This window comes from Urtica dioica, chromosome 12 (assembly GCF_054948205.1).
Source record: "Urtica dioica subsp. dioica isolate 48M chromosome 12, U.dioica_male_clone48M_v1_H2, whole genome shotgun sequence".
Lineage (NCBI taxonomy): Eukaryota > Viridiplantae > Streptophyta > Magnoliopsida > Rosales > Urticaceae > Urtica > Urtica dioica.
The window spans coordinates 15,439,280-15,466,863 of record NC_142767.1 but is presented as its reverse complement, the minus strand read 5'-3'; the positions used below and the strand labels follow the sequence as shown (position 1 = coordinate 15,466,863).

The 27,584-nt window shown below is 38.0% G+C and overlaps 4 protein-coding genes across 6 annotated transcripts; 2 read left to right on the top strand and 2 right to left on the bottom strand.

The window, feature by feature from the left end:
• Positions 1–2,561: 2,561 nt before the first annotated feature.
• Positions 2,562–7,998, top strand: LOC149379512 (ABC transporter G family member 24-like). The gene is made up of 14 exons (XM_089602296.1): positions 2,562–3,085; positions 3,230–3,306; positions 3,531–3,803; positions 3,885–3,948; positions 4,025–4,171; positions 4,488–4,522; positions 4,599–4,672; positions 4,761–5,584; positions 5,920–6,216; positions 6,304–6,798; positions 6,884–7,032; positions 7,106–7,395; positions 7,478–7,611; positions 7,693–7,998. The coding sequence occupies exons 1-14, from the start codon at positions 2,739–2,741 to the stop codon at positions 7,847–7,849; spliced, it is 3,363 nt and encodes a 1,120-aa protein (XP_089458422.1). The 5' UTR covers positions 2,562–2,738; the 3' UTR covers positions 7,850–7,998.
• Positions 7,999–10,016: 2,018 nt separating this feature from the next.
• LOC149379511 (ATPase GET3B-like) lies at positions 10,017–12,678 on the top strand. 3 transcript variants are annotated; one of them, XM_089603104.1, is made up of 11 exons: positions 10,017–10,277; positions 10,384–10,565; positions 10,662–10,724; positions 10,817–10,927; positions 11,042–11,116; positions 11,192–11,260; positions 11,354–11,419; positions 11,529–11,603; positions 11,702–11,800; positions 12,016–12,150; positions 12,243–12,678. In XM_089603104.1, the coding sequence occupies exons 1-11, from the start codon at positions 10,091–10,093 to the stop codon at positions 12,378–12,380; spliced, it is 1,200 nt and encodes a 399-aa protein (XP_089459230.1). In that variant the 5' UTR covers positions 10,017–10,090; the 3' UTR covers positions 12,381–12,678. The 3 variants fall into 3 exon arrangements, with proteins under 3 accessions (XP_089459230.1, XP_089459229.1, XP_089459228.1); XM_089603103.1 differs by having other exon boundaries at positions 10,363–10,565; XM_089603102.1 differs by having other exon boundaries at positions 10,360–10,565.
• Positions 12,679–12,692: 14 nt separating this feature from the next.
• LOC149379510 (lysM domain receptor-like kinase 3) lies at positions 12,693–14,104 on the bottom strand. The gene has a single exon (XM_089603100.1). The coding sequence runs from the start codon at positions 14,072–14,074 to the stop codon at positions 12,728–12,730; it is 1,347 nt and encodes a 448-aa protein (XP_089459226.1). The 5' UTR covers positions 14,075–14,104; the 3' UTR covers positions 12,693–12,727.
• Positions 14,105–18,091: 3,987 nt separating this feature from the next.
• Positions 18,092–19,068, bottom strand: LOC149379509 (GCN5-related N-acetyltransferase 8-like). The gene has a single exon (XM_089604532.1). It carries the CDS (start codon positions 18,937–18,939, stop codon positions 18,229–18,231), a length of 711 nt encoding a protein of 236 aa, XP_089460658.1. The 5' UTR covers positions 18,940–19,068; the 3' UTR covers positions 18,092–18,228.
• Between the last annotated feature and the right edge of the window lie 8,516 nt (positions 19,069–27,584).

Here is a 27,584-nt window from a genome sequence, read left to right as displayed (position 1 = left end):
AAAATATAAAAATTTATAAAAAATAAAAGGCAAAAAAGTGAAAAAATAAAAAATAAAAAATAATTTGAGGGGCTCTGATTTCGTCCTTGCCTGTATATGCTTACAAAATATTTTTAACTTGATTTAGCTTATTTTTAGTTTTATTTTTTAGTAATTCTTTATGTAGTAATATTTTTTTATTATTTTTATTAAACATCCATATGCATATAATGTATTTAGAATCACATTGATTGATGACTTTATAATAAAAAAAGGTTATTAAGTTATATAGCCACACGGATATAGTGAATTGAGATATAGTCCACCTTTGTTTAATTTCTTGTAAATAGCCAAGTAAACTTATTAACAAATTAATAGAAGCCTTATTTAACACAACCAAACATATATTTTAGGTAGTTAATTGGTGCAAATTGGCTATTTACAAGTTATTTACCAAAGGTTGGCTAATTTCAGTGAACTAAATGCCGCCGAAAATCGGCGAAAGTCGCCTGGAAATTCCATTCCGGTGAAGTATGTCGTTTCCTCGTTTTTTGTCGTTCGAAAATCGAGGAAACGACATTTCGTTTCGGTGACCGAATATCCACCGTTGTCGTTCGAAGTTTGTTACAAAACGCAAAAAAAAGAAGGCGAGGTTCGGCGGAGAAGAAGATGCAGTGCAGATGACGCACGAAGAAGAAGAAAGGAAGAAGAAGAAGAAGAAAACAAACGTAATTGAGCAAGAGTTGGTTAATTGCTCATTTAAGTCCTCAGCTTTTAGCCTAAGCTTCACTTCTCACCCAAAATTAACTTTTTTGTTGCCACTGGGTCCTTAATTTTTGTTCCAAATGGGTCATATCCATTTAATTCCTTATTCAAGTCCACAATTAAATGGATAATATCACACATAGTCTAATATATAATATCACACATTTAAAAATTATATATAGTATCCAATTCTATTATATATAATATCACACATACTATGAGACAATTCTAATAGATAATATCACACATTTATAAATTATATATATATATTGAATATTATTAATAGCACACATTTACAAAATATTATATATATACAATTTTCTATTAAAAAAGATTATATACATAATGTATTTTCTTTATATATGTTTAAAAAAACAAAATATGGGTAATATATAATAGGGTATAAATACGTACTAAATCTATAGACATTATATAGAATATATTTTTCAAGTTTCAAAATTCAAAAGATACATATATATAATTATGTATATATTTATAATATATTTTACCACATTATTTCCGTTCGGTTTTCCATCGGCACGTCGGTTTTCCATGGAAAACGGCATTTGAAAACGGCATTTTACTTGCCCATTTCCACAATTTTTCCGTTGGAAATTCCATCGGCATGACGACTTTCCGTAAATCAGGAGCCTCGAAACGGCAACGAAAACGGCATTTTTTTCCTTGGCTAATTTACAATTCCTATAGTTTAAAAAAATAAGTACAACATGTTAAGTATCCTTTTCCTTATAGGGGTACTCTTTAATAATAGGAAGTTATAAGTACTTAGGTCACATAAAATTTGTCAATTGCGTTTTAGCCAATACTTGATTAATAATTAGAAATTAACTAATTTGATGACGTGGCAAGTGAAGCCAATTATTTTGTACCGGATATATCCCTTATTAATTAGTTCATTTACTTTATTTTCGGAATAAAAATGTGATTAATATTTAAATTTCTTAAATTTTATGATTTAGATCTCTAAATAATTCAAAAGAGAGAGAGAGAGAGAGAGAGAGAGAGAGAGAGAGAGAGATTCCAATCAGAGAACTCTTAAAAAAGGTTGGTCACCCGTGTTTTTTTTCGTTGACGGGTTCATCTTAGCTCTTGATCAAATCTGATAAGGAAGATTTGTGAATATTTATAGAGCGTTTGCTAAAAGTTGGATTTATGATTTTTTTTTCCTAAATCGCATATAGGTAATAATCGATAATATATGTTAATAAATTTTTATATTTTTGGGTCTATGCAGTAGCATTTTTTGGTTTGTGTTTTTTTTTTCTTTCTAAATCACATTATGCTGATAACCTGTAATAATTGTTAATACATTTTTGGATTTCTAAGTATGTGCAATAGCATTTGGATTTCTTTATTTTTTTTTATTTTTGCTCAGGTAATTAATAATTTAAAAATTTTAGTGGTAATTTTAATTATTAACCACAACATTGACTATTTTAACATTCCATTTCAAGACTAGTATTTAGATATAGTGTCCAACTATCAAAATATTCAGGAAATATTAAACATTCGTATTTCAATTATAAATGTTAAAACAAAGAAACAAGCAATTTATTGATACTATACAAGGTTAATTCAAGTTTCAATAGTAATAAAAAAAAATACCGCATTAAGAGGGGAGAGAAAGAGAGGCTTATAGACAAGATATTAAGCGACATATAGAACTGCATTAATTGAGAAGATATCGCATTCAACTACATAAATATATCAACTCGCATTAGAAAAGTTGACAACAAGAAATATATCAACATCCAACTATTTATAATAATAATTGGAAACAAAAAGATCTATGCATATAATCATAAAGAAAAGATGCCGTGCCTGAGCACGGCCTCAAAATACTAGTAAAACACACAGAGAGACAAAACACCAAACACACTTTGTTTGAAGTTTGAAGTTTGAACTTTCTGTAGCCGGCTTTTTTAACCAAACGTAGTTATGACGTCAGTTGACCTCTCATCTCTTCAACGCACATGCACACCCAAAGTTTAAACGACCAAGGCGATTCTCAGGCTTTTCCACTATGTTGTTTTCGTAAGATAAACCAGACACAAGATAAGCGAAACCCGTGTCTCAGATCTCCACAACCCCTTTCAAGCTCTGCACAGATGAGCTCGCTGGACTTTATCTCGTTAGCTCTGTTTTTTCTTTCTGTATCGGCTCAGCTCGTTCAATGTCAGAACGTCAATGATTATAGCGACTTCGATAACCCTGCAGTTCGTCCTTTGATAACGCAGTTAGTTTATAGCCGCATTTCCAATCTCACCGCTTCTTTTAGTACAGATATTGGAAAACATTCAAGCTTCTGCATCAAAGACGCGTGAGTTCTTTTTTTTTTTTTCTTTTTTTGTGCGAATTAGAAGAGTCGGGGATTCAGAAATCAGTTCATACTTTCCCAAAAGAGAATCGCTGTTGTGTTGTACTTTGTTTCTTGGGTTTTGGCATAACTTGAACCTTGTTTCAGGGACGCTGATTGGAACCGAGCGTTTAATTTCTCCCACAATTTGGATTTCGTGTCTTCTTGCATTCAAAAGACCAAAGGTAGCTTCAAATGGCTCCGACACTCTTCTTCGCACAAATTAAACATCAGTTACAAGATTTTCATAGTTTAGCATAAATAGAATTGCTCTGCACTTCAAAGCCAATTAACTCGAAGAGAAACTGCGTTACCAAGAACATCTGAACTTCAGTGTCGCGTGTGTTGAATCATTATATCACTAATAAAATCTCATTTCCTCGAATAAAATCGGTTTGACAATTAATAGGCGATATTGCGAGGCGGTTGTGTACGGAGGCAGAAACAAAGCTGTACTTCAAGGGTCTTTTTGGCGGCGCTACTCGTGCCAATCACTTGAGACCCAACAAAAACTGTAATCTGAGCTCTTGGCTCTCTGGTTGCGAGCCGGGATGGTCGTGCAGTCTCGGCTCCGATCAGCAGGTTGACTTTCGAGAGTCAAAGGTCATTCCCTCGAGAACCCTCGATTGCCAGCCTTGCTGCGAAGGATTTTTCTGCCCCCACGGTCTTACGTGCATGATCCGTAAGTCCTTCATCGCTTTATTACACGCTCAACGAACCATCTATAAGTATTGAACCATCAATCTAATGTTGGCCCTTGAAGCTTGCCCGTTGGGTTCTTATTGTCCGCTCGCCACACTGAATAAGACCGCCGGTGTATGTGAACCGTAAGTCAGTGTTATGTTGTCCCTTCTCTGAATTACCTTCTTGTTTCATCAACTGATTTTTTTTTTCTTTGGTTAGTTACCTTTACCAATTGCCTCAAGGAAGGCCAAACCACAGTTGCGGAGGAGCTAATACTTGGGCTGATGTCGGAACCAGCAGTGAGTTATTCTGTTCATCGGGATCATATTGCCCCACCACTGTCGAAAGGCTTAATTGCACTTCCGGGTACTTGTTTCTCATAACTTTCTTGGAAGCTTCTAATTTCTAACTGGGTGCTATTTATTAAAAAATCGGCTTAGTTTGTCATCAGTCTTTTATTCTATGACTTGTTGATTTGAGTCAACCTATTTGTTATCAGGTGACTTGGCAATAGTTAGTTGAGTAGTTATTTCCAAGTACTGTTAGACGGTTAATGCAATAGAAGATACATAGTTCTTTTCTTTCAATTCTCTCTGTCTCTACCGAACTTTTCTTCTTCTTCTCAATCTCTCCAATGGAAGCTTGATCGTAATACTAATCATCTGTTTCAACTTTCATGCAGACATTACTGCAGGCTGGGTTCTACATCAGAGAGACGTGAGTTCGATTATAATAATATATCAATTACTTTTTGTTCTTCATACCAACTCATCTTCCTTTAGTCGTTTCGCAGGCTGTTTCCGGTTGGCTTCCTGTGGTTCAAACACAGAAAATCAAGACATAGAGGCATATGGGATATTGCTAATAGTGAGTTGGTTTTTGCTTTTCGCTACTCATCATAATTGAAATGATCCAAGCAAATTTTTTTTTTTTTTTTTCTTAAATGGTGTTGCAGACTGGTTTGGGAACTCTACTTCTCATTATATACAACTGCTCTGACCAAGTTCTGAGCACGAGGGAGAGGAGAGTCGCTAAGTCTAGAGCGGCCGCGGCCAAAAGTGCGAGGGAGACCGCCAAAGCACGCCAGAGATGGAAAGCCGTGAAGACCAATGTAATGAAACACGCGAGTGGATTGCAAGCTCAGCTTTCTAAGACTTTCTCGCGCAAAAGAGACTTCGTGGGCTTCGAGAAACTTTCAAAGAACGAGCTGTCACCTTCTGGACCATCGGATGAAATGGAGACGATACGTCGGATCGAAGACCCCCCGGAAAATTCTCATTTTAGCCATGTAGATGGTGATCCGGTTAATAAGACAAAGGGAAAGAAAATCAGCACTCAGAGCCAGATTTTCAAGTACGCTTATAGCCAGCTTGAGAGAGAGAAAGCTCAGGAACAAGAGCTCAAGGACATGACGTTCTCGGGCGTGATACAAATGGCCACCGATAACCAGATCAAGAAGCGGCCTCTGATCGAGATTTCTTTCAGAGATCTGACTCTCACGCTGAAAACAAAGAAAACTTTGCTGCGGTGTGTCACCGGTGACATCAAGCCCGGTCGCGTTACTTCTGTCATGGGTCCATCGGGTGCTGGTAAAACAACGCTGCTCTCTGCTATCGCAGGAAAAGCCATCGGATGCAAAATGACCGGCTCGATTTTGATAAATGGGAAGAGTGAATCGGTCCACTCTTACAAGAAGATCATCGGTTTCGTCCCGCAAGATGACATCGTTCATGGAAACTTGACGGTAGAAGAGAATCTGTGGTTCAGTGCAAAGTGCAGGTAAACGTCACGCCTACCTTGAAGATCTCTAATAAGAATCAAACATGTTAATACTCGCCAAAATAGCCAAAGTATCAAGTTTCCAGAAGAAGATAGCCAAATTTACGTCGTCAAAAAAGCTTTTTGACACTGATTAAATTTATGACGATCTATATAAGCAATTTATCGCTTTCAAATAATTTAATCACAGGGTCAAAAAAAAAATATCGAAACTTGGTACTTGCACATTCTACTTCACTAATTTTAGACAAACCTCGGCTATTTTGCAAATCAGCTTCCATTGGTAATTTAGCTAAGACATCCTTTTTTTTTCATTTGTTTGTTTTAATTTCAAGACTGCCAGTGGATCTAGTGAAAGCCGATAGATTTCTTGTGGTTGAGAGGGTGATAGAGTCATTGGGGCTCGAGGGAGTAAGGAATTCGTTGGTCGGGACGGTAGAGAAACGAGGAATATCGGGAGGGCAGCGAAAAAGGGTGAACGTGGGGTTGGAGATGGTTATGGAACCTTCCCTGTTGCTTTTGGACGAGCCAACATCGGGACTGGACAGCGCATCGTCACAGCAGCTACTTCGAGCCGTGAGACGCGAAGCTCTCGAAGGAGTCAATGTCTGCATGGTGGTTCACCAGCCGAGGTACTTCACACTCGATAAACTTCTATTTTGATTACTTTCTCTTAGACGATGACCATCCCTTTATTTGTTTTCGAATTTTTATTTCAGTTACGCCCTGTTCAACATGTTCGACGATTTAATCCTCCTGGCAAAGGGCGGTCTCACAGTCTATCACGGCCCAGTGAAGCACGTCGAGGACTACTTTTCGGGCCTCGGGATAGTCGTCCCCGACCGAGTCAACCCTCCGGATTACTTCATTGACATACTAGAGGGCATCGTGGCTCCGAAAAAGGACGCGAGTCTGGACTATAAAGAACTCCCTCTCAGATGGATGCTGTATAAAGGGTATAGAGTACCGGGCGATATGAGGCGGGACGTAGAGAATATCGCATCGTCCTCGACGGCTCTCGAGTTTGCTCACCAAACAGATCTTCCCGACGGCCATGATGACGAACGCTCTTTCGCCGGAGAGCTGTGGCTAGATGTGAAGAGTAACGCGGAGCTGCACCGCGATAAGATCTGTCTGAATTTCTCGAGCTCTGAAAATCTGGCGAAACGAAAAACACCGGGCGTTTTCCAACAATACAGATACTTCCTCGGGAGGTAACATGTAAATTTTTTTTTGATTTTCTGTCACTCTCTATGTTTTGTAAAGTCTTTACAGTTTTTGAAGTGGCATATATACCAGGGTCGGTAAGCAAAGGCTACGAGAAGCTAAAATACAAGCAGTCGATTACTTGATTCTATTACTAGCCGGGGCTTGCCTCGGGTCACTATCTAGAGACAGCGATCGTAACTTTGGCTCAGCTGGCTATACTTACACCATAATCGCAGTTTGTAAGTTTTCGAAACTCAGTCATTTCTTTCCCATGTACTTCAGCTGGTTTTTGACCGTGTCATTTCATCGCAGCTCTTCTATGCAAAATCTCAGCTCTGAGATCGTTTTCTCTGGACAAGCTACACTACTGGAGAGAGAGTTCGTCCGGCATGAGCAGCTTGGCGTATTTTCTCGCCAAAGACACAATCGACCATTTCAACACAGTCGTCAAACCGGTGGTGTATCTCTCAACGTACTACTTCCTCACCAACCCCAGATCTTCATTTGCGGACAATTATGTTGTTCTTCTCTGCCTCGTTTACTGCGTGACTGGTATAGCCTATGCACTAGCTATCAGCTTCGAACAAGGTGGAGCTCAGCTGGTAAGCAATGGAAGTCCCGTTTTTTAGTCTCGAAAGAAACGGAAAACCAGCAATAATAATCCCTTCTCCTCCGTCTTTGCAGTGGTCTGTGCTTCTTCCCGTTGTGTTGACTCTCGTGGCAACGCGGACAAATGGCAGCGAAATCGTCAAGATTTTGGCCAATCTTTGCTACCCTAGGTGGGCTTTGGAAGCGTTCGTGGTCTCAAATGCGGAAAGGTACTTTTTTTTTTGTAACACATAACACTTTTCTCATATCTGAAACTAACTCACTCACTCCCTCTGTGCATTCTTCAACAGATACAGTGGTGTGTGGCTGATAACGCGATGTGGTTCGCTCCTGAGGAGCGGCTATAGTCTCCATGATTGGACTCTTTGTGTATTCGTACTAATTCTCTTTGGTATAGTTGGACGTGTCGTGGCATTCTTTTGTATGATAGTTTTTCAAAAGAAATAAAATTGTACATGTGTGCCTTTCTGCTAGTGCAGCCAATATATACTTCGCAAATAAATAAATTAAAAAATTGTAATTATTACTTGGTATATATTTCATGATTTATTAGTGAAGTTTTCTTCAGATTTACTTGAATAATAACGTGAATCAATGTCCTATCAATAGGAATGCCACCTCAAACCAAGTTCCACTATATTAGGAATTTATTGAAGTGTTTATATAAATATACTCGAGTCGAGAAATCTTTATGTAGTTTACAGAAAAAAAAATGAAAATGAGTGTTGTTATTAGTAAAAAGAGCTTTGTAATACAAGAACTAAGAGACGAGAGAATAACATCGTGCATATGATTACAAAGAATTATTTATAGTAATAAAGATGATTTGGCGAGCTCCTCGACTCTCAAGGGACACATTTTCGGCACAACAGTGTTTTCTTCATCAGCTCATGGCACGCGTTCAGCTTGATTCAATCCCTCGACGAGGTTTGAATTGTAGTTTGATAACTAGGTTGAGTCTTCCTCGAGACTAATTCCCCTTCTTCTCCTCTCTCAATCCGAAATGAGCCATGATAGGATATGAAGAGTGAAGGAACGAAAACATTTCAACAAGCCAAATCCATGTCAAGATGAGAAAATTATGCAATAAAAGAGGAGCTGAAATAGATGCAAATGGCAACAATGATGCAAGTGGACTTATGAAGACTCACAAAGTCTCAACATTCTTGTCTTTTGAAGATCTTGGATTCTTTTCCAATCATTGTTATTGAGTCTTATCACATTTTTTTTTGTAAGGATCATCTTTGTGCAAATCATGAAATTCATGGTTGATGTCTTGAACCCTTGAATTTGGAATTAAAACTTTAAAACACATTTTTTTCTCGCTTTGAGGATTACATTAGGCTGAGCATTGTTGACCTTACACAAGTTGAGAACTCTGTATTCGGAAAATGGCTGATTTAGAATGTGGATCATCGCATTTTCTTAAAACTCAAATCAGCGCCGGTTAATATTCGGGCATACCGCGATACTCGTATTTTCATAAGGATGTAATGGAGAAGCTATTTAGAGAGATGCATGACTAGGGTCTCATACGTCAAAGCACGAGTTTGTACATGGGTCTCATCATCGTTATTAGTGAAGAAAAAAGATGACACATGTGTTTCTACGTGGATTATCGCCCCATAAATGCGATTACCATCAAGGATCACTTCTCATTTCTTACTATCGGTGAGTTCCTTGATGAGCTCGGCAACGCTACTGTGTTTTCAAATTTGGATCTCCATTTTGTATGTCATCAAATTTGACAAGATCAAAAAGACGTGCACAAAATATAATTTCAAATCCACGAAGGTCATTACGAATTCTTTGCGACACCCTTCAGAGCTTTCAAACAATCTTTCAACATTCTAAGCCATTATGACTCGTATATTCAATTCATTCCTTACCAGATTCATCTTCATCTTATTCGACGACATCATCAACTATAGCACAAATCAAAATAGCTATGTGGAGCACTGAGAGGTGATTTTAAAATGTGTACGTGATGAAACAAATCACTAAGCGACATCATCAACTATAGCATAAACTAGTACCCAACTAGAAGATCACTAAGCGAGCCCGCGGCACAACCCAATCTAGAGATATCGAGCCAACTTTAATCCAAAACAAATCAGCTTACTTGGAAGTGATGAAACACAAATCAGCTTACTTGGAAGTGATGAAACACAAATCAGCTTAATTGTAAATTCACGTTTATTTATTTATTTATTTATTTTTTGTATATTGGAATATTTAAGACAAGGTATTGTTAAGAGATTTACTTATACGCAGATATTTAATAGATTGCATCACATGAAGATTTGTATTGTCTCTAATCATATGCATAAAATAGATTTGATCGAATGTTTTTCATATTTACAACAACAACAAAAATACTAAAATAAACATTGATTTGAAAACAAACTTGGGGGACATTTATATACTTACCTACCACTAAAAAAAAAAAAAAAAAAGGATATGGGGCAACCATTTCCATTTCCCAACTAAAGCAAAATTCAATGTCGTATTTTGTAATCAAACGACGTATAATATCGAATCAGATGAAGCTCCGGCAAATGCCCGTATCAAATACTTTTACTACAAATTTGTATTTTTTTTTCTTATTCATTTCGTTAAGAGTTAAGACACGGATAGAGGAGAAAGTCGAGTTCATTCGGTTTAGCTTAGCAGGAAGGAAAAAAAAGAATGGCGACTTCTTGCGCCACATCTACTTTCTCAGCTTTTTTGAACAAAGCAAATGGCAGAAACTCGATGGCTATGGTGGGTTTGCTCTCTCGCGTACCCAAAACCCTCACACCTCATTCCCTCTCCAGAAACTCGAGCTTGATGTCGCTCTCCTCCGAAAGAAAACCAGTTAAGAAGCCATTGCAAGGTGCGCAAACTCTCTCTCTCTCTCCAAAACTAAAACTTTTTTTTTCCGAGATTGATTTATCTCAATTTGTGCGCGTTGGAAGCAGTGAGATCAATGGCGGAAGCAGTGGCGGGGTTCGAGGAGATGGTGTCGGAGAGGAAGAGGAAGTACTACATGTTGGGCGGCAAAGGAGGCGTCGGAAAAACCAGTTGCGCCGCTTCTCTCGCCGTCAAATTCGCCAACAGTGGTCACCCCACTCTCGTCGTCTCCACCGACCCCGCTCACTCCTTGAGCGATTCCTTCGCCCAGGTTCCACCAACAATCTCTCTCTCTCTCTCTCTCTCTCTTTCTCTCTCTCTCTCTATCTCTCTCTCTCACTCACACACACACTCTTTTGGTCCTTAGGATTTGACTGGGGGTCTGCTGGTACAAGTTGAAGGGCCCGATTCTCCGCTCTTTGCGCTCGAGGTACATTTTTAGAGCTTTGATAGAATTTTAGGGTTTGGCTGTTTGATTGGCTCTGCGAGAGCTGATAAATCTGTAGTTGCCTTACGTGGCAGATTAATCCTGAGAAGGCTAGGGAAGAGTTTCGCTCCGCTGCTCAGGCGAGCGGTGGAACTGGGGTCAAAGATTTCATGGATGGTATGGGTCTTGGAGTTTTCGCAGAGCAGGTTTATAATACGAACTCGACTCGAGTATTCAAGTGTTTTTAGTTGCGAAAATCCCGATCGAGTTCTTGATGATGCTTTTGACTTTTTCTTTTTTTTTTTTGCAAACCGAGAAAGCTGGGAGAGTTGAAACTCGGTGAGCTACTAGATACCCCGCCTCCCGGTCTTGATGAAGCGATCGCGATTTCGAAGGTGATGAAAACTTCTTGTTTGTGTCCTAAATTTGCATACTATCTTGATCTTCTTTCTTTCTTTCTTTCTTTACAGGTGATACAATTTCTGGAGTCTCAAGAATACAGCATGTTTACGCGAATAGTTTTCGACACTGCTCCCACGGTGAACAATTCGTGTTTTTTTTCTTCTTACTTTAGTGTTCAAAACTTCAAATTATTATTTATTTTCTTGACTTTGACACGTTTTTCGTAATAGGGACACACCTTGAGGCTTCTGTCCCTGCCAGATTTCTTGGACCGGTCAATAGGAAAGATTTTGAAGGTTCGATTACAAACTGTTTTAATGTTTGCAATCACCAACTCTTAATGGTTTTAAAGTTTTAGTTGATGTTTGTTTATTGTGAAAAATAAAAATCCCGATTCGTTTACAGCTCAAACAAAAGATTTCTTCTGCCACGTCAGCCATCAAATCTGTTTTTGGGCAAGGAGAACCTCAACAGGACTCGGTTAGCTTTAAATGTCGCTGTCGAATTGCCTATTATAACATGTTTCATTTGTGATTAACCGTTAAACGTTTCTCTTGTTTGGTTGATTGACGATGCAGACTGACAAGCTAGAGAGACTGAGGGAGAGGATGGTCAAAGTGCGCGAGCTGTTTCGGAATACTGAGTCAACCGAGTTTGTTATCGTCACAATCCCAACGGTAAAGCCAATCAATACATAGTTACTAGTTACTTGTTGCGTATCTAGCAATATAGATTTAAAAAAAAAATGGGAAGAAATTGAATGTACAAAATAGGAAATACTCTATAGTTTCTTTCTATTTACTTATTAAGAACTTGATTTATAGAGAGAGCTGAAAGACTAAAAAATTCCTAGTTTATGTCCCAAATTATTTAGTTTTTTTCTATTTTGCAGGTGATGGCGATAAGTGAGTCATCGAGACTGCATGCCTCTTTGATTAAGGAAAGCGTTCCTGTTAAGCGCTTGATCGTTAATCAAATTCTACCCCAATCTGCCTCAGATTGCAAGTTCTGTGCTATTAAAACAAAGGTACTTTAATCAATCAATAATCCTAAACGTATCTCCGATTCGACTTGTATTGCTTGGTTATGTATTTGATCACGTCACACTGTGTATTCCAGGACCAGAAACGTGCTCTCGATACGATCCAGACTGATCCAGAGCTCTCCAACTTGACGCTCATCCAGGCACCACTAGTTGATGTCGAGATCAGAGGCGTTCCTGCTCTTAGATTTTTGGGTGACATTATCTGGAAATAATGATCACAAAATATATCGATTAGCTTTAGAGCGGAAACGGGGATTATGATCTTGAGAACTCAGCCAAATTCGGGGATGGATTTTATTTGTTAAAAAAATAAATATAAACACCACCAAGCAGAAAGTGTAAATTGTTGAGAGAACCAATCGTTTTTGGAAACTAAGACAGCACACAAGACGTGAATTCTAGGTACTTCGGTGACTTACCCGAAGCTTCATCAAACGCACACGAAATTTGATTTCAAAATATGCTCTCTGTTTCGTTAATCTTTAGTGTAATGGTCATTTACAAATAAAATCAACTATTTACCACTCTACAGTGATTGTGTTTAAATTCCAAAAAATGATCAGCGAGGACCCATTGAAACTGAAATATCGGTAGGCAAACCGATTCTCTCTGCCCAATTCTTGCTCTCTAAATACAACTTCGATACCAGTACGGTCACCCTGTTCATATCCGGTCTCCTATCCGGATCATCATCCGTACAATCCAACCCGACCCGAACCATTTTCTCTGCCACGTCGACAGGGTACGAGTCGTTAACCCGCCGGTCGATCCACGTTCTCACTTCCCCACTCCCCAAAGCCCCACGCGCCGTTTCAATCACGCTCACGCGCCGATAACCGCCGTTCGATCCCTCCTCCATATGATACTTCAGCGGCTCTTCGCCGGAGAGAAGCTCCAGAATCACGACGCCGAAAGCGTACACGTCGCATTTCTTCGTCGGAACGCCCATGCTCACGAGCTCCGGCGACATGTAGCCTCTCGTCCCTTCCACTTTAATCGCTCGGCTCCGCGATCGTTTCACCGCAGGGCTCCGATCGCCGCCGTACGTCTCGGTCTCGGTGTCGATCTCGATCTCGCCGCAGAGCTCAGAGGTGCCGAAATGGCAGATCTTCGCGTTGAGCGAATTGTCTGTGACGACGATCCCGGTGCTCTTGATGTGGTTGTGGACGAAGCTGGATTTCAGTCCAGCGCAATGGTGGACGTAGTCGAGGCCGTGAGCGAGGTCCGTCGCGATCTGCATCCTCGACAGCCACGTGGACAGAACGGTGAAGCTAGGGTTTCTAGGGTTTCGCAGGCACTGAGCGAGATTCACGCCGTCGACGAACTCGTACGCGAGGTAGATGTAATTCCCGGAGAGAGACGCGCCGATCAGCTTGATCAGGCTCGAGTGGTGGCTCCGGCAGACCGTGGCGAGTCGGCGGGGAATCTCCGCCGGGTCAATTTGGCGACGGAGCTTTCTCTGGAAGACGACGGCGTCCGTGCCGCGGAGAGAGCATCGCCACGAAGATGAGGAGAATCGGCTCCTGAGGAAGCTTCCGGTGGCGGCGGAAATCTCGGCGAATTCGTAGATGTTAGGATTCTTTGGGAGAGAGGCCTTGATCCCGGCGAGAGAGGCGGAGCTAGAGAGAGAGGAGTACGAGGAAGAGCCCGTTCCGTTGCTGAAGTTTTTGGTGGGGAGATTTTCAGTTGACGTCGAAGAGAGGGGGTCTCCGAAGGCGGAGGAAGGTCGCGAGCTCCGATGACTTCTCGCCGGCTCGATAGCGTCGGAGCTTTTCTTCGATTTGCACATTGGAGTTGCTTCGTATCGTTGTAGCGGCATTGACACCCTCTTATGTCTCGTGCGTTTGTTTTTTTTTTGACCGACTGAAACAGTTCCATCATGGGATTTAAGTAGAACCATCTCCATCTCGCTTGCGTGTCGAAAAATTCGGTAAAACAACCCATTAGCATAAATGACTTTTTATTTTTATTTCATTTTTGCTCTTGAAAACTAAATTAATGACCTGATTTGTAAATTGACTATTTGAGATATTTTTATTAAAGATAAATAACCTATTTGAGAGTAATTTTTCATTATAAAATGACTTTTGATTTGATAAATCAATAGAACAATAATAAACTCTGGAAGCCTTGATTGTATGTTTTATTTAGGGATAATCAAGCCAGTAGCACAATAGTTAAAGTTTCATGTTATTAAAAATTAGATCATTAGGTCGAAGAAAATTAATGAACTGAATAATTTAATTTACTTAGAAAAATAGTCTATCAGGCCGAAGTAAATTAAATTAACTCAAACAGTTAATTAATTTATTTCGGCTTGATGGGCTATTTTTTTTAATAATATAAAAATTTTGATAGAAATTTAAACGAATCTAAAGAATTAGATAGCTATAACAAAATGACTATTTGAGATTAATTTTTCATTATAAAATGACTTTTGATTTGAAAATCAATAGAATGATAATAAACTCTTGAAGCCTTGATTGTATGTTTTATTTAATTATATATATTTTTTTAAATTTTTTTCTGAGAGAGAAGGAGTCTTCTCTTTTACATTACCATTTCTCCACTCTCTTCTTCATTCTTCTTTAATCTTTTTCAAAATGATCAATATGCTCGACGGAGTTTCCATGATCTTTAAAAGTTTCAAAATCATGGTAATGGTGAATTTACAGAGTTTTAGTTTGTATATATCGATGAAAAATGAATTTTATCAGAGTTTCCATTGTTGTATAGCTAGGAACAATGGATATTAAGTTTTATGAGAAATTGTCTCAACTACCACCATTTGATAAGTTATTAATTCGGCAAAAAATACTAGTAAGCCACTTGTACAAATACAATTTTACCTTCAACGTGATGTCAACAATTGACATCTATTGTTGACATCTGTGAGTTTTGAGTTTATGTTTGTCGATATAGATGTCAACAATCGACATCTATTGTCAATTAACAGAGATTGTTGACATCAATTGTTGAAGGTAAAATTATATTTGTACAAGTAGCTTAGTAATATTTTTGGCCAAATTAAACTTTTGATAAAAAAAAAAATTAGAAAAAACTTATGAAATAGTGATAGTAGAGACAACTTCTCAAGTTTTATTCCGTGGTGTCAACATGTATATAGACTAAAGATCAAGGATCAAGAATGAGATTTATATGTTAGAATTTACTCTAAACTAATGTGTATAGTTGAAAAAAATAAAAACAAAAACATAGGTCGCTTGTACAAAATTAAAATAATATTGGATTGCCTCGTTTGTATATGATTGTATAAATTTACACGTGTGGACATGACTTTTTCTTTGAAAGGACACATATTTCTTCAAAACAAAAGGATACCTAATGGCAACGGAGCCCGGAATTGAATTTAGGAGGACAATAAAAAAAATCAAAATACAAAATATATATTAAAATCATTCAACTTAGGAGAAGTATTACAAAATTCAACGACGAGCTCATCAAACACGATACTCAGCTTTAACTTTATTGGATTGGTTGTAGAAAAATATCATAATATGTTCGTGGGGGTAGAATTCAGCCCATTTATAATCTTGATATTGGGCCTCCCAACCGAATATCGAAAAGGCCCATTTGTACAAAATAGATCAAATGATTAATAAATGATATATAATTATCGAATTTTATTAATTACTATCGAATAAAACAAATGAGTATCCTTTAGGCCCGGCCTGAGTGATTTAACGAACTTAGACTACCTCCGCAACAGATCACGATGAAATCGAAGTCAAACCGAGAGATGTGATCTCGCCTATAAACTCAAAGAGTTGACGATTTCTTCCAAGCTCATTAAAAAGAGAAGGCGACGTGACAGCAGACGAGACAATGAAGGACGAGGTCGCCAACACGTGTCTCGATGATTTCGCATCTCGTCATAGTATAAATTATCTCCTTCAGAGATAATCGCGATGTTACTTATATTTATCGAATACCTTTTCTCTCTATATACTTGTATTTCCGAGCTCGTCATTTGTGTTCTTACTTGAACGAGCTCGACCAGTGTAATCAAGATCGAATTATAAGTAAAGCCAATTATTTCTTCATGTTGTTCTCGTATTTATTATTATATAACTAATATTCGTTTCTTATACGAAGTCTTTCTGTGATCCACATTTAAATTAAACTCTTAGCATACTTTAGTTTTCTTCGTGATTGTTAAGATTCGGAAACGACATCAACAATGTTGCTTCGGGTTCAGTCGTACACCTATTCCAAGCATAGTTGTGAGCATTATCCGGGTCACCAATAAAAACTTTCAACCTCTCTTTATTTTTTGCCAATTAAAAAAAATAGCAAACAGTTTAAAATCCTTTACATAATGTGCATTGATAATCAGAAAATTCAAACAATTAAATTAGAAAACTCAAACAATGTAAATTGATAATGAATGATGGACATTTATTCGTATATAAAACACTTACTTTATTAATGACAAATTAGTAAGTGGATGAGAAGAGATGATAAAAATTAGAAGAAAAATAAAATAGTAGATATTTAGGGATTTTGCATACACAATGGAGATGGTGGTGTTAAAAATGAGTGTTTTTTTTTCTGATCATTAGCTATTCAAACGCTGGTTAAGGAAACACTAACATATATATAATAATCAAATGAGTATTAAAATTACTGATATGAAAAAAAAAAAAATTGGCATAAATTGTGTGTTAATTATTAGCCAATTAGCCGTATATATAATAATAAAATGAGTATTAAAATCTTTTGCGGATCGTGTAAATGAGCAGATGTCAATTATACAGGGTATTATTATTAATACCAATTTTTTTTTTCTTACCAACGTATAATATACCAAGTTGATTGCAAACATTTCATCATTTCATGCAGGTTATAAATATTGCATGCATCATAAGGAGTGGTTATTTTGTTTTTTTTTTTTTTTAAGCAAATTGCCAAATATAATAACCAGTTATATGTTGCCTTCCCAACGAACATGAATCATCTTTGACGCCGACCGATCATATTACTAAGGAAAAATTACTTTTTGATCAATAAAAAAAATATTACTATGAAAAATGATTATCAGCGCCATCAACGGTGACGTGATAGTTTTTTTTATTGGCCACTAAAAACATGGAGTTCAGCCTGTGTCACTGAAGCGCACTGACAATTACCAATGCTATATTACTAAAGAGTCAATTTGAACAACTATGACTTGACCCCATTTTAGGTGTGGTTTGTGTTTGTCTATATAGACATTTTGTCTAAGAGTGTTCATTATAGATTCTTTTTGTGAGGATATTTTTTCAGGACACGGTTTCATGACTAAGAGTGTTCATTATAGATTCTTTTTGTGAGGATATTCTCAAATGTGCTAACCGTGTGGAGAAATGCATATCAAGAGCAAATGCCGAATGCAATTGAGCAGTCTAGCCGCCCCGCTGAGTAATCAAGTCGACGAAAAGCTCGTGTTTGACACACATTTGTGGTTGTGATCGTGGCCGGTGACTTCACCGGAAACATGATCTACGGTTCCTAGTTAGTTTACCCCATCTTATGAAATTATTTGATGCCATTCCGAAAATAAATAAATAATTTGCAGTCCCACATCTTCTTCCTTCTTCGTCTCTTTCCGAAAACAAATTTTAAGTGAAGCTTTTACAGCAAAAGATTTCAAAACTAGCTAACATTCGCTGAGCTGAAACCAATCTCATCCTTTTCAAGAATTTCACGGCTAGTAAAAGGGACAGACATTCTTCTTCCTACTCGTGTTTAAGTGGGTGAGAGAATCAACCACAATACGTATACGAATCCAACAGCACTCTAAAGAAGAAAAGTCTGAAAACCGAATTCAACAACAGGCAGGATCAGAATATTCATACTGCCTCTTCTGGTTGACTCACTAACTGGCTTCATCAATTCAAGCTATATGAAGCGAATCAACGAAAACACAAAAACCCAGCCCCAACATAAAGGGCCTTTAAATATATAACTCATAAGCGTCTAAACAAAGCACAAATCCCCATCACGGAATTAGAAACATACAAACGAGAATAACTAATAGTAGTAAGCAAAGCAAGAGGATCAATTAGGGTTAGGAGGCGCGTAAGCCTGAAGAGCCTCACCGGTGAGCCTGCAGATCCTCCACTCCGGCAGAACCTGGGCTCCCATGTCCTCGTAGAACCGGATCGCGTTGACATTCCAGTCGAGAACCACCCACTCGACGCGGCCGAGCCCCATCTTGACGGCCTGGTTCGCGACGGCGCTGAGCAGAGTCCGGCCGAACCCTTTCCTCCGGTAGCACTCCCTGACGAAGAGATCCTCGACGTAGAACCCGGGCTTGGACAGGAAGCTGGAGTAGTTGGGGAAGAAGAGGACGAAGCCGGCGACGACGACGCCGGGATCGGAATCGGCGCCGGATCGGAAAGTCTCTCGCTCGGGATCGTGGATCGGGAGGTCGAGGTTTACTATATGGGTCTGGGGCGGGTAATGGGGGTTGGAGATGGGAGAGAGCGGGCTTTGGGAGGCTTCGAGGATGAAGACGGTGAAGGACTGGAACGGAGGCGCGTTGAAGAGCGTGGAGAGGAGTGAGGCTTCGGTGGCGGAGAAGAGGTGTGTCAGCTTCTCGAAAACCGCCATTTGGTGGATGAGTTTGTGGATGATCGGAACGTCGCCGGGGGTGGCTAGACGCACGCGGGTGAACACCGGGTAGCCTATCGGGGTTGAGCCGGCGGGAACAGTGGACGGTGGCTCCGGCGCCGGAGAAGGCGGTGGTGGCGGGGCTGCGGCTGCCATTTCGCGATTGTTCTAGAAGCGTCTAGGAGAAAACAAAGTGCCGTGCTTTAGTTGATTGGGAGAGGAGAATATTTAAGGGGCACGGGTCTTCTTACGATGGGTCAATGGCTTTTTCTTTTTTTTTTATTTAAATTTTATTTTTTCAGGGACTTTTGTCAATAATTGTCTCAAATTTAGGCTCAAATTCAGACTTTAAATTGGTGCCCGATTGGTTTTTTTTTTCTCTCTTTCTCGTGTGCCGAATGATATTTAGTTAGGCGTTTCTAGATGAAATAAGATATTTTTGATAATGTTGCCGAATGATAATTTTTTACTAAAAGAAGATATTTTTTACTAAAAGAAGATATTTTTGATATGATATACTATTTTGGCATTTTTATTAATACCTTTTAAGTTTAACATGGGAAAATGGAACTCGATGAGAAAAAATTGAACGATGCTATTGCCGCGATTACATCATATATATGGGCCTACCTATAACTAAGTTAGGATAATCTTGCATCTACAACACAAACAACTTGAGTTTTTCATTAATAAAGTTAAAAGTATTCATTTTTTTAAGAGTTTCTAAATGATGGTGGTCTAGTGTATCATATATATGGGCCTACCAATAACTAAGTTAAAAGTATTCATTTTTTTAACACTAACCCTTCAAGCATCCGTAAAAGAGTTGGTAATACCCTTCTAGTGTATTTTAGCTTCTATTCAACTTATTTGGAATTGAAGGAGAGGGAGCCAAATAAGTCAAATTACATTTTGTATGGATGTAATGGAGAAGACATCGAAACGTTCATTTATCGACATAACTATCCCATCCATGTCGTCATGCATCCTAGAATGTCTAAGTAATATAACAACCACACAAACCGTAGAAGTGATTTTGTTAATTTACATAAAGTAACTAGAGCCAATATTGCTCCTGTGTAAAATTCTGAACAATTTAGTTTCGGTCTATAAGATTTTTTCCTTTATGATCACATTATCAAATAAGGGCGTCCCAATGAGGTCATCCGTGAGCAGGCTAAGGCCAAATGTAAGCGTTTGGCCAAAGCAAGTCGTGGATCAAATAATGCAGGTATGTCATGTGTTGATAGCAAAACATGTAGTTATCATTCACATGATGTGCTATCATCTACTCGCCGGTCATAATTAAGGTACAAGATCGTATGATAATAAAAGATCTTTGCATCAACATTATCAATTCTTTGCGATAAGCAATAACTTTTATTAAAAAAGTTAGAACTTCAAATACGAAGATTTTGCATGTGGTATGTGTTCAAGATATTCCATTTAATATTATTTGTAAGAAACATATGATTAGCTAGAGTTGTGAGAATCACATCGTATACGAGATTGGTGACATGCAATGTGTATCGCATCATACTTTGTTCTTTGATTGTCTAAATAAATAAATTAGGCCTAGTATTCAATGAATGAACTCATTGATTAAAATATTGTGACATGTTAGCTACAACTAACTAAGAATGTTTTTCTTATTTACAAACAAGAATCAGATGAGTTGTAAGCCCCTCGGCCAAAGGTAAAAAATAATAAGATATGAAGCTCGGGCGACGCACTAGCAAGTAGAAAGAGCTCTCGAACTCAATAGAGCTCGGGGACAAGAAATAAGCTCTTAAAGAGAAAATAGCTTAGAGTTAAAAGGGAAAATCAGCAATGTAAAGGGTATCTATTCATAAATGTTCTTAACCCCATAAATAGAAGAATTAACCTCGAAATAAGATACCATTCCTTAGTTCTTCAAAGTCATGGTGTCAAATATAGAGAGAAATTCTCAAGAAACACATCCAACCTCCCATGGTAAAGTAGGATCCAACAGCCTCATGACTATTAGGTAGTAATTGAATGACAGTCGAGTACTGAAAACCACATTCATTATCTATTCGTAAAAAATCATGAAATATGCACAAACAAGTTTTGACATCGGAAATACAAGATCAATATACAAATTAAATTGAATTTTAATTTGGCCCATCCAATTATTTTTTAAGATGAACACCATTTATTATATAATATCAATAATTTTTTTTTTATCTTTTATTATTACTTATAACTATATCAATTATAAACTTCATATAGTTTTGGCATCAAATGTTTGAAATAATCATGCATTTTCTTATACATAAATTTATTTGATTTAAAGAGTTATATTAAATTTAATTCAATTTTAAAGAGTCGTATTATTCAGCTTGGTACGGACCACGTGCGCTTCGGACTTTTGCCCTAATCTGGCCTCGTTGCTGGCTTGAGCTCTATTCTTGCTTTGGTCCAACCTCGTCGCTGACATGGGCTATTTTCTATTCTTCGGGTTCGCTAAATTATACGGGTCTAGTACTGTTCATAACCAGTACTATATTTTGGCTAATAAATATACTATTCTATAGTTTCAGTAGAATGATCACATGCACATTATATGGTCCAAGCCATGCCTGATGTTCAAATGGAGTCAAGAGGGACAAAATAACAATACTATGTCAGTTTTATACGATAACATATAAAGAGCATATATTTGTTTACCCTTCCTAAAATCATTTGTGCTTAAAGCACCCTTCCATAATCCTAGCAATCCTAATTTCTCCATGTAACAGGACTTGGTATATCTGTGCACAAACGAGCTGTGGACCTAACGCTGCTTCAAAGGCCGATGATTGGATTTTGCATTTCTCATTGTTTTCGCTGCTGTTTCTGTTGACCTGATAAAGTAAGAGGCTAGTTTAAGTATATATGCTCTGCAAAATTATGTGTGAAACAAGAAAGTCTATGATTTCAAAAAATTGTTATTGTAATCTTCATCCTATCTTAATTATTATTAGGAATCTTTCGTATGTTTATCACCGTAAAAGTTTGTAGCAGTGTATATTTGTAAACACAAAGCAATGCATTTTCATATCTCAGAAGAGAATTCAAACGAATGTAATGATTTACAGCTAAGATGAACCAACCATTCATCAGGGTGCAGTTTTTCAGAGCCTCGTCCACAGCATGAACAATCATCCTTTTCACCTGATCCGTAAGATATAAATAATAATTTCAATACATGACATTAAATATACCAAAAATTTAGTTCAAAGATCATGTTTAACAAAAGAATTTTTTTTCTTGCCAAATTGAAGGCGAGCTTATGTGAGTCAAGGGGTTGTTGAAGACATTGGAGACCGAAGTGGTTGGGGTTGTCGAGGGAACCATGGTTCGATTGTTTATTCACATAAACTCTGTTCTTTGGTGAATTAAGGATTGCAAAAACAAACCCTCCATTTGAAAACCAAGCTGTTTAGGACGAAAATGAAGACCACGATTTGCTGATGTAGCTATTTCTCAGCTTAAAAATCGATTTTCAAAATTAAATATGAGTTTGTGGTGTTTGAATGAAAACCATATTTGATGCAGAATCCAAGACGAGCGCAGAACAATATGTGCGGGGAACCAAACCCAAATAAGGATTCCGACAATCTTCTTCTCTAAAAACTGCTAGCGAGTTTCTTTTACCTTGAAAACTCTTTGTGGGTTTGTTTTTGTTCCTTGTCAGAATCCTGAGGTTCCATCTCAAACTAACAAGGTTTAGAGGTAGGTTTGAGATGCAGTCTGATGATACACAACATGTAATCAGAGCTCAATAAAGCCAAACATGTAATCGATCGAAATTTCTTTTAGGAGTATTATACTAGTAAAGGATCAAAGAAAGCTCCATCTAAAACGAAGCAAGATACAAACTAAATGGAACTAGGCTGCTCTCCGATAAGATCTGACAGACCAAAAGAGCCAAAATCTGAGATAAGAGTCGAAATCCAAAAACCTATATTCCCGAAAATAATCTCCCACAACGATTCCAACAATAAGTCAACATCCTCGAGAAACATAACTCTCTCTTTGGTCCCCAGCAAGTCACGAAAAAGGCTGTCCTAGAAGACTGGTGCCATTTAGAAGATCTCCCCGAAGTTTTGGATCAAAGACAGAGGTCTGAAAAGGTGTCTGGAGGAAGCACGTTGGAAACAATAGGCCAGATCTTCGATGTTGGAAGCTCGGAGATTTATACCAATTCTTTGGCATTGGGTCCAGGATGATGAGTCACTCGTTAAACAGCCATCATCTTGAGGTGGCATTTTAGAAATCCAACATTGAAAAGAGAATGCGAACTAACAATGTTTATAAGGTTATGAGTTATTCCTTTGTAAGTTGGTTTTGAGAAAGCTATGGAAATTATAACAAATGCTAAGTTTGGTTTTATGTTTGTTTACGGATATTTATGTTTTGTGCAATTAAGCCCTCATATGAGAGGCACGTGACAACTCCATAAATTTACTTGGCAAATATGGTTGTGTTTCTTTTGTGATAATTTTCATTAAAAAAAATTAGATGGCTAAAATGTTTCAAAATCAATTATATGAGGACTATTTTGCAAAAATAGTTATTTACGGGACCAAAATATCACTTGCATAATAGGTATTGAACTACTTGCACTAAAAAAAATCATTCAATATCCAAGAAAGTCTAAATGAGGCATACCATCAATTTGTCCTCCTTGGCCCTATGGTTTGGGGGAAGTAACCGGCGTTCCTCTATTAACCGAATGCATTCACCAATACTTTCAGGAGAGATAAAGTTCAGCTCAACATTTGTGCAAGACTGGTTAGGAGAAACAGAATAGCCAGCTTTCAGTTTTTGCATCTTTATAATCAATTATGAATACTTCAAGGGTAGAGAACTAGCTTTTTTTTAAGATACTATTGTAGTTACTTTAAAAAAACTACATGAAAAAAATAACAAAATGATCAAGTAAATAAAACCGTTTTCGTGAGGTTTAAGCCTTAAATTTTGTGTTTTTCCTATACTTCCTTTGCAACAAGGCCAAAACTTGTGCCTACCCTCACCAAGGTCAGATGACACAACTTTAAATGTTGGACACCCTTTCCACTATTCCTTTATCCGTATATTTTGATGACCAAACACTTCAATTAGAAGTTTGTGAAGCAGCAAAACACTGTACTAATTCAGTACATAACCAGCCATGTTCTTTTAAATAGCTACTGAGTAGAGAGACTAACTCAATTCATATTATACAAACCCAAGGCGGTTATAAAGTGAGAAAACAAATGCAATGACTTAATCATTATTGGGATTTCTATTTAGGATAAATTACATTATTCCCCCCTCAACTATGACACTAATAACGATTCACCCCCTGAAATATGAAATCGTACATGACAGACCCTGAAATCCTACATTGTAACGAACTCATCCTTCTGTCAAGTTTTATTAACGACTGTCAAGTGTTTAAAGGGTAAATCGGTAATTGTACAATTAAAAAAAAATATTACTTTTATTTATTTTGTGCCTCGTTACTCTTTTCTAAAGAAACCCCTAAATCCCCAAAAAGCTTCGACATTCAAACTAGGTAAATCCTTCGACTTTCTATATCATCTTCTTCTGTGATGCTCATGACCCTTAATGGCATAGGGTTGACGATCGATTTGTTGGTCCAAAGTAAATTTAGAGAAACAAATTGCTAGGAAACGAAAAGGGGAATCAAATAAGTCGCGATTCTCGAGGCTCTAATCTCAAGCAAACAAACGCAGAATCATATTGGTATACGTCACCCCAATTTTCCGAAATCAGCGTTTTCGTATGAATCCAGGATCTAACAAAATTTATGCAGTTAACGGAGCACGGCAGAGACCTGTTCAACGGCAGAGCAGAATCGGAGGCCAAGAAAAGGTGGGAGCTTGAAGTCTCTGAAATTGCTGGCGGCGATTCTACTGTCTCAGATGGGCAAGATCGGAGCCAGAGACCTGTTCGCCCTCCTCGGCATCGTGATGAGTCATCTTTCCTAACTAACTTGCTCAGCGGAAAAACAGAGTCTCAGTGACGGTTGTGTCTCCCAAGTGTTGCGAACCTCTCTGAGCAACATGTTGGTGAAGATTGTGGGGCGGCAAAGGGAAAAGTAAATCCTCAACGCAGCGCTCCTGATCATAAATTAAAAAAGAAAATAATTAAGGGTAGTAAAGTAAATTCATTGTCCATCATAATTTCTGTTAAATACTTCTGTTAAATATTTGACAGAAGGATGAGTTCGTTACAATGTAGGATTTCAGGGTCTGTCATGTACGATTTCATATTTCAGGGGGTGAATCGTTATTAGTGTCATAATTGAGGGGGGAATAATGTAATTTATCCTTCTATTTAATTTAGGAGAAACAGAATAGCCAGCTTTCAGTTTTTGCAATCTTTATAATCAATTACGAATACTTCAAGGGTAGAGAACTAGCTTTTTTTTAAGATACTATTGTAGTTACTTTAAAAAAACTACCTTAAAAAATAACAAAATGATCAAGTTAATAAAACCGCCAATTTGTCCTCCTTGGCCCTATGGTTTGGGGGAAGTAACCGGCGTTCCTCTATTAACCGAATGCATTCACCAATACTTTCAGGAGAGATAAAGTTCAGCTCAACATTTGTGCAAGACTGGTTAGGAGAAACAGAATAGCCAGCTTTCAGTTTTTGCATCTTTATAATCAATTATGAATACTTCAAGGGTAGAGAACTAGCTTTTTTTTAAGATACTATTGTAGTTACTTTAAAAAAACTACCTGAAAAAATAATAAAATGATCAAGTAAATAAAACCGTTTTCGTGAGGTTTAAGCCTTAAATTTTGTGTTTTTCCTATACTTCCTTTGCAACAAGGCCAAAACTTGTGCCTACCCTCACCAAGGTCAGATGGCACAACTTTAAATGTGTTGGACACCCTTTCCACTATTCCTTTATCCGTATATTATGATGACCAAACACTTAAATTAGAAGTTTGTGAAGTAGCAAAACACTGTACTAATTCAGTACATAACCAGCCATGTTCTTTTAAATAGCTACTGAGTAGAGAGACTAACTCAATTCATATTATACAAACCCAAGGCGGTTATAAAGTAAGAAAACAAATGCAATGACTTAATCATTATTGGGATTTCTATTTAATAAAGCATGGAGAGAAACAAAACGTGCATTGGAAACAACATAAAATTTCACTAAAAGTGGACAAACAGTAGTTTTCCGTTTATTAGGTTGCAAAGGAAGTATATAGATGAGTTCTTGCAACGGACAAGAGCGAGAAATATTTCGTTATATTAACCGTTTACCTTCACGTTCCGCACTTGATAAGGACAACCAACAGGTGTAAAGACGTCATCGCCAAGTTTTTGGACAAATGACCATGCTTCAATTCCTAAAAGACAGAATATTATTAATCATTCCTACATGAGATGAAAAACAAACAAGGATCCAACTGATTCACAAATGTATAACGAACTAACCATATTCTTCTTTGAGCTTCCTTTTGTGTTCCATAGTCAAATAAATAGTTTGATCGTGAACATGGTGAATAACTTGTAGAATTACAAAGGAAAACAAGAAAGGAATGAGAGATCAGAGATCCACCAAAAGGTGAATTATAACAAAGCCTCGATTGATTGTCTAGCATACAGCTTACTTTAATATACAAAAGCAATGAGAGATCAGAGATCCACCAGATATTATAAACTATATAAGCAAGAAATTAATATATATATATATATATATATATATATATATATATATATAAATATAAGACTCCATCCAAAATTCTATAACCAACTCAGTGTAACATGAGCCTCATTGATTGTCTAGCATACAACTTACTTTAAAATGTTATATTTTTTTTTTGTGGCAAAAGAGACGAGATCGTATAATAGATAGGAAATAGAAAAAATTGCAATGGTGGAGTACACATATTTTAATATCAAGTTCCGTTTAACATAGCCACTACATGATTGACTTTCACTCTTTAAGAAACAAAAAAAAAATTAGCTTTCACTCAGCGGTCTTCATAAACTTGGAACACTATATCACGTTCGAAACTGGTCAGTATTCCATCCAGCAAAGAACTGACATCAACATAATTAAATTGGCTTTGTTATTGAGGACTCGGCGAAGCTGTGCCCGCCAAGTTTGTAAGGAACACGGTGTGATTAAAATGTACACGTTAAAATAGTAAAACTAGTGGTAGTACAAGACGCCCTCGGCGCCCCTGTCATCCCCCACCCCACCACCGCTCTCCGGCGCTACCCCTCAGCCAATCTCCGGCGACCAGCCCCCTCCGGTACGTCCCCCCCCCCTCTCTCTCTCTCTATGTCTCACCCTCTCTCAATCTCACTCTGTCTCTCTCAGACCAGCCCCCCGCCCCTCTCCCCGTCGGCCGTGACCAGCCCCGACCCCGCCGCCTGGATCAGTCTCCTCCCTGGCCCCCGCCGCCTGGACCAGACCCGCTCCCCGCCCCTCGCCTCGTCGGTCGTGACCAGTCCTCCTCACTGCCAGTCGCCCCGCCGGTCGTGACCAGCGCGTCCTCGCTGCCCGCCCCCCGCCCCTCGTCCCCACCAGCCATCAGCCCTCCCGCCTCTCGCTCCGACGACTCGCGCATCTACAAGGTTCGTTATCTAATTGTTACTTAGTAGTTTAATTAGTTAAGTTGAATTGAAATGTTAAATTTAGTTTAGTTTTAGATTATCGTAATTATTTGAATTGAAATTGAAATTGAAATGTTTATGGGATTTAATTAGTTAACTTAATTGAAATTTTTTAAATTGCACATCGAACACGCTTTGAT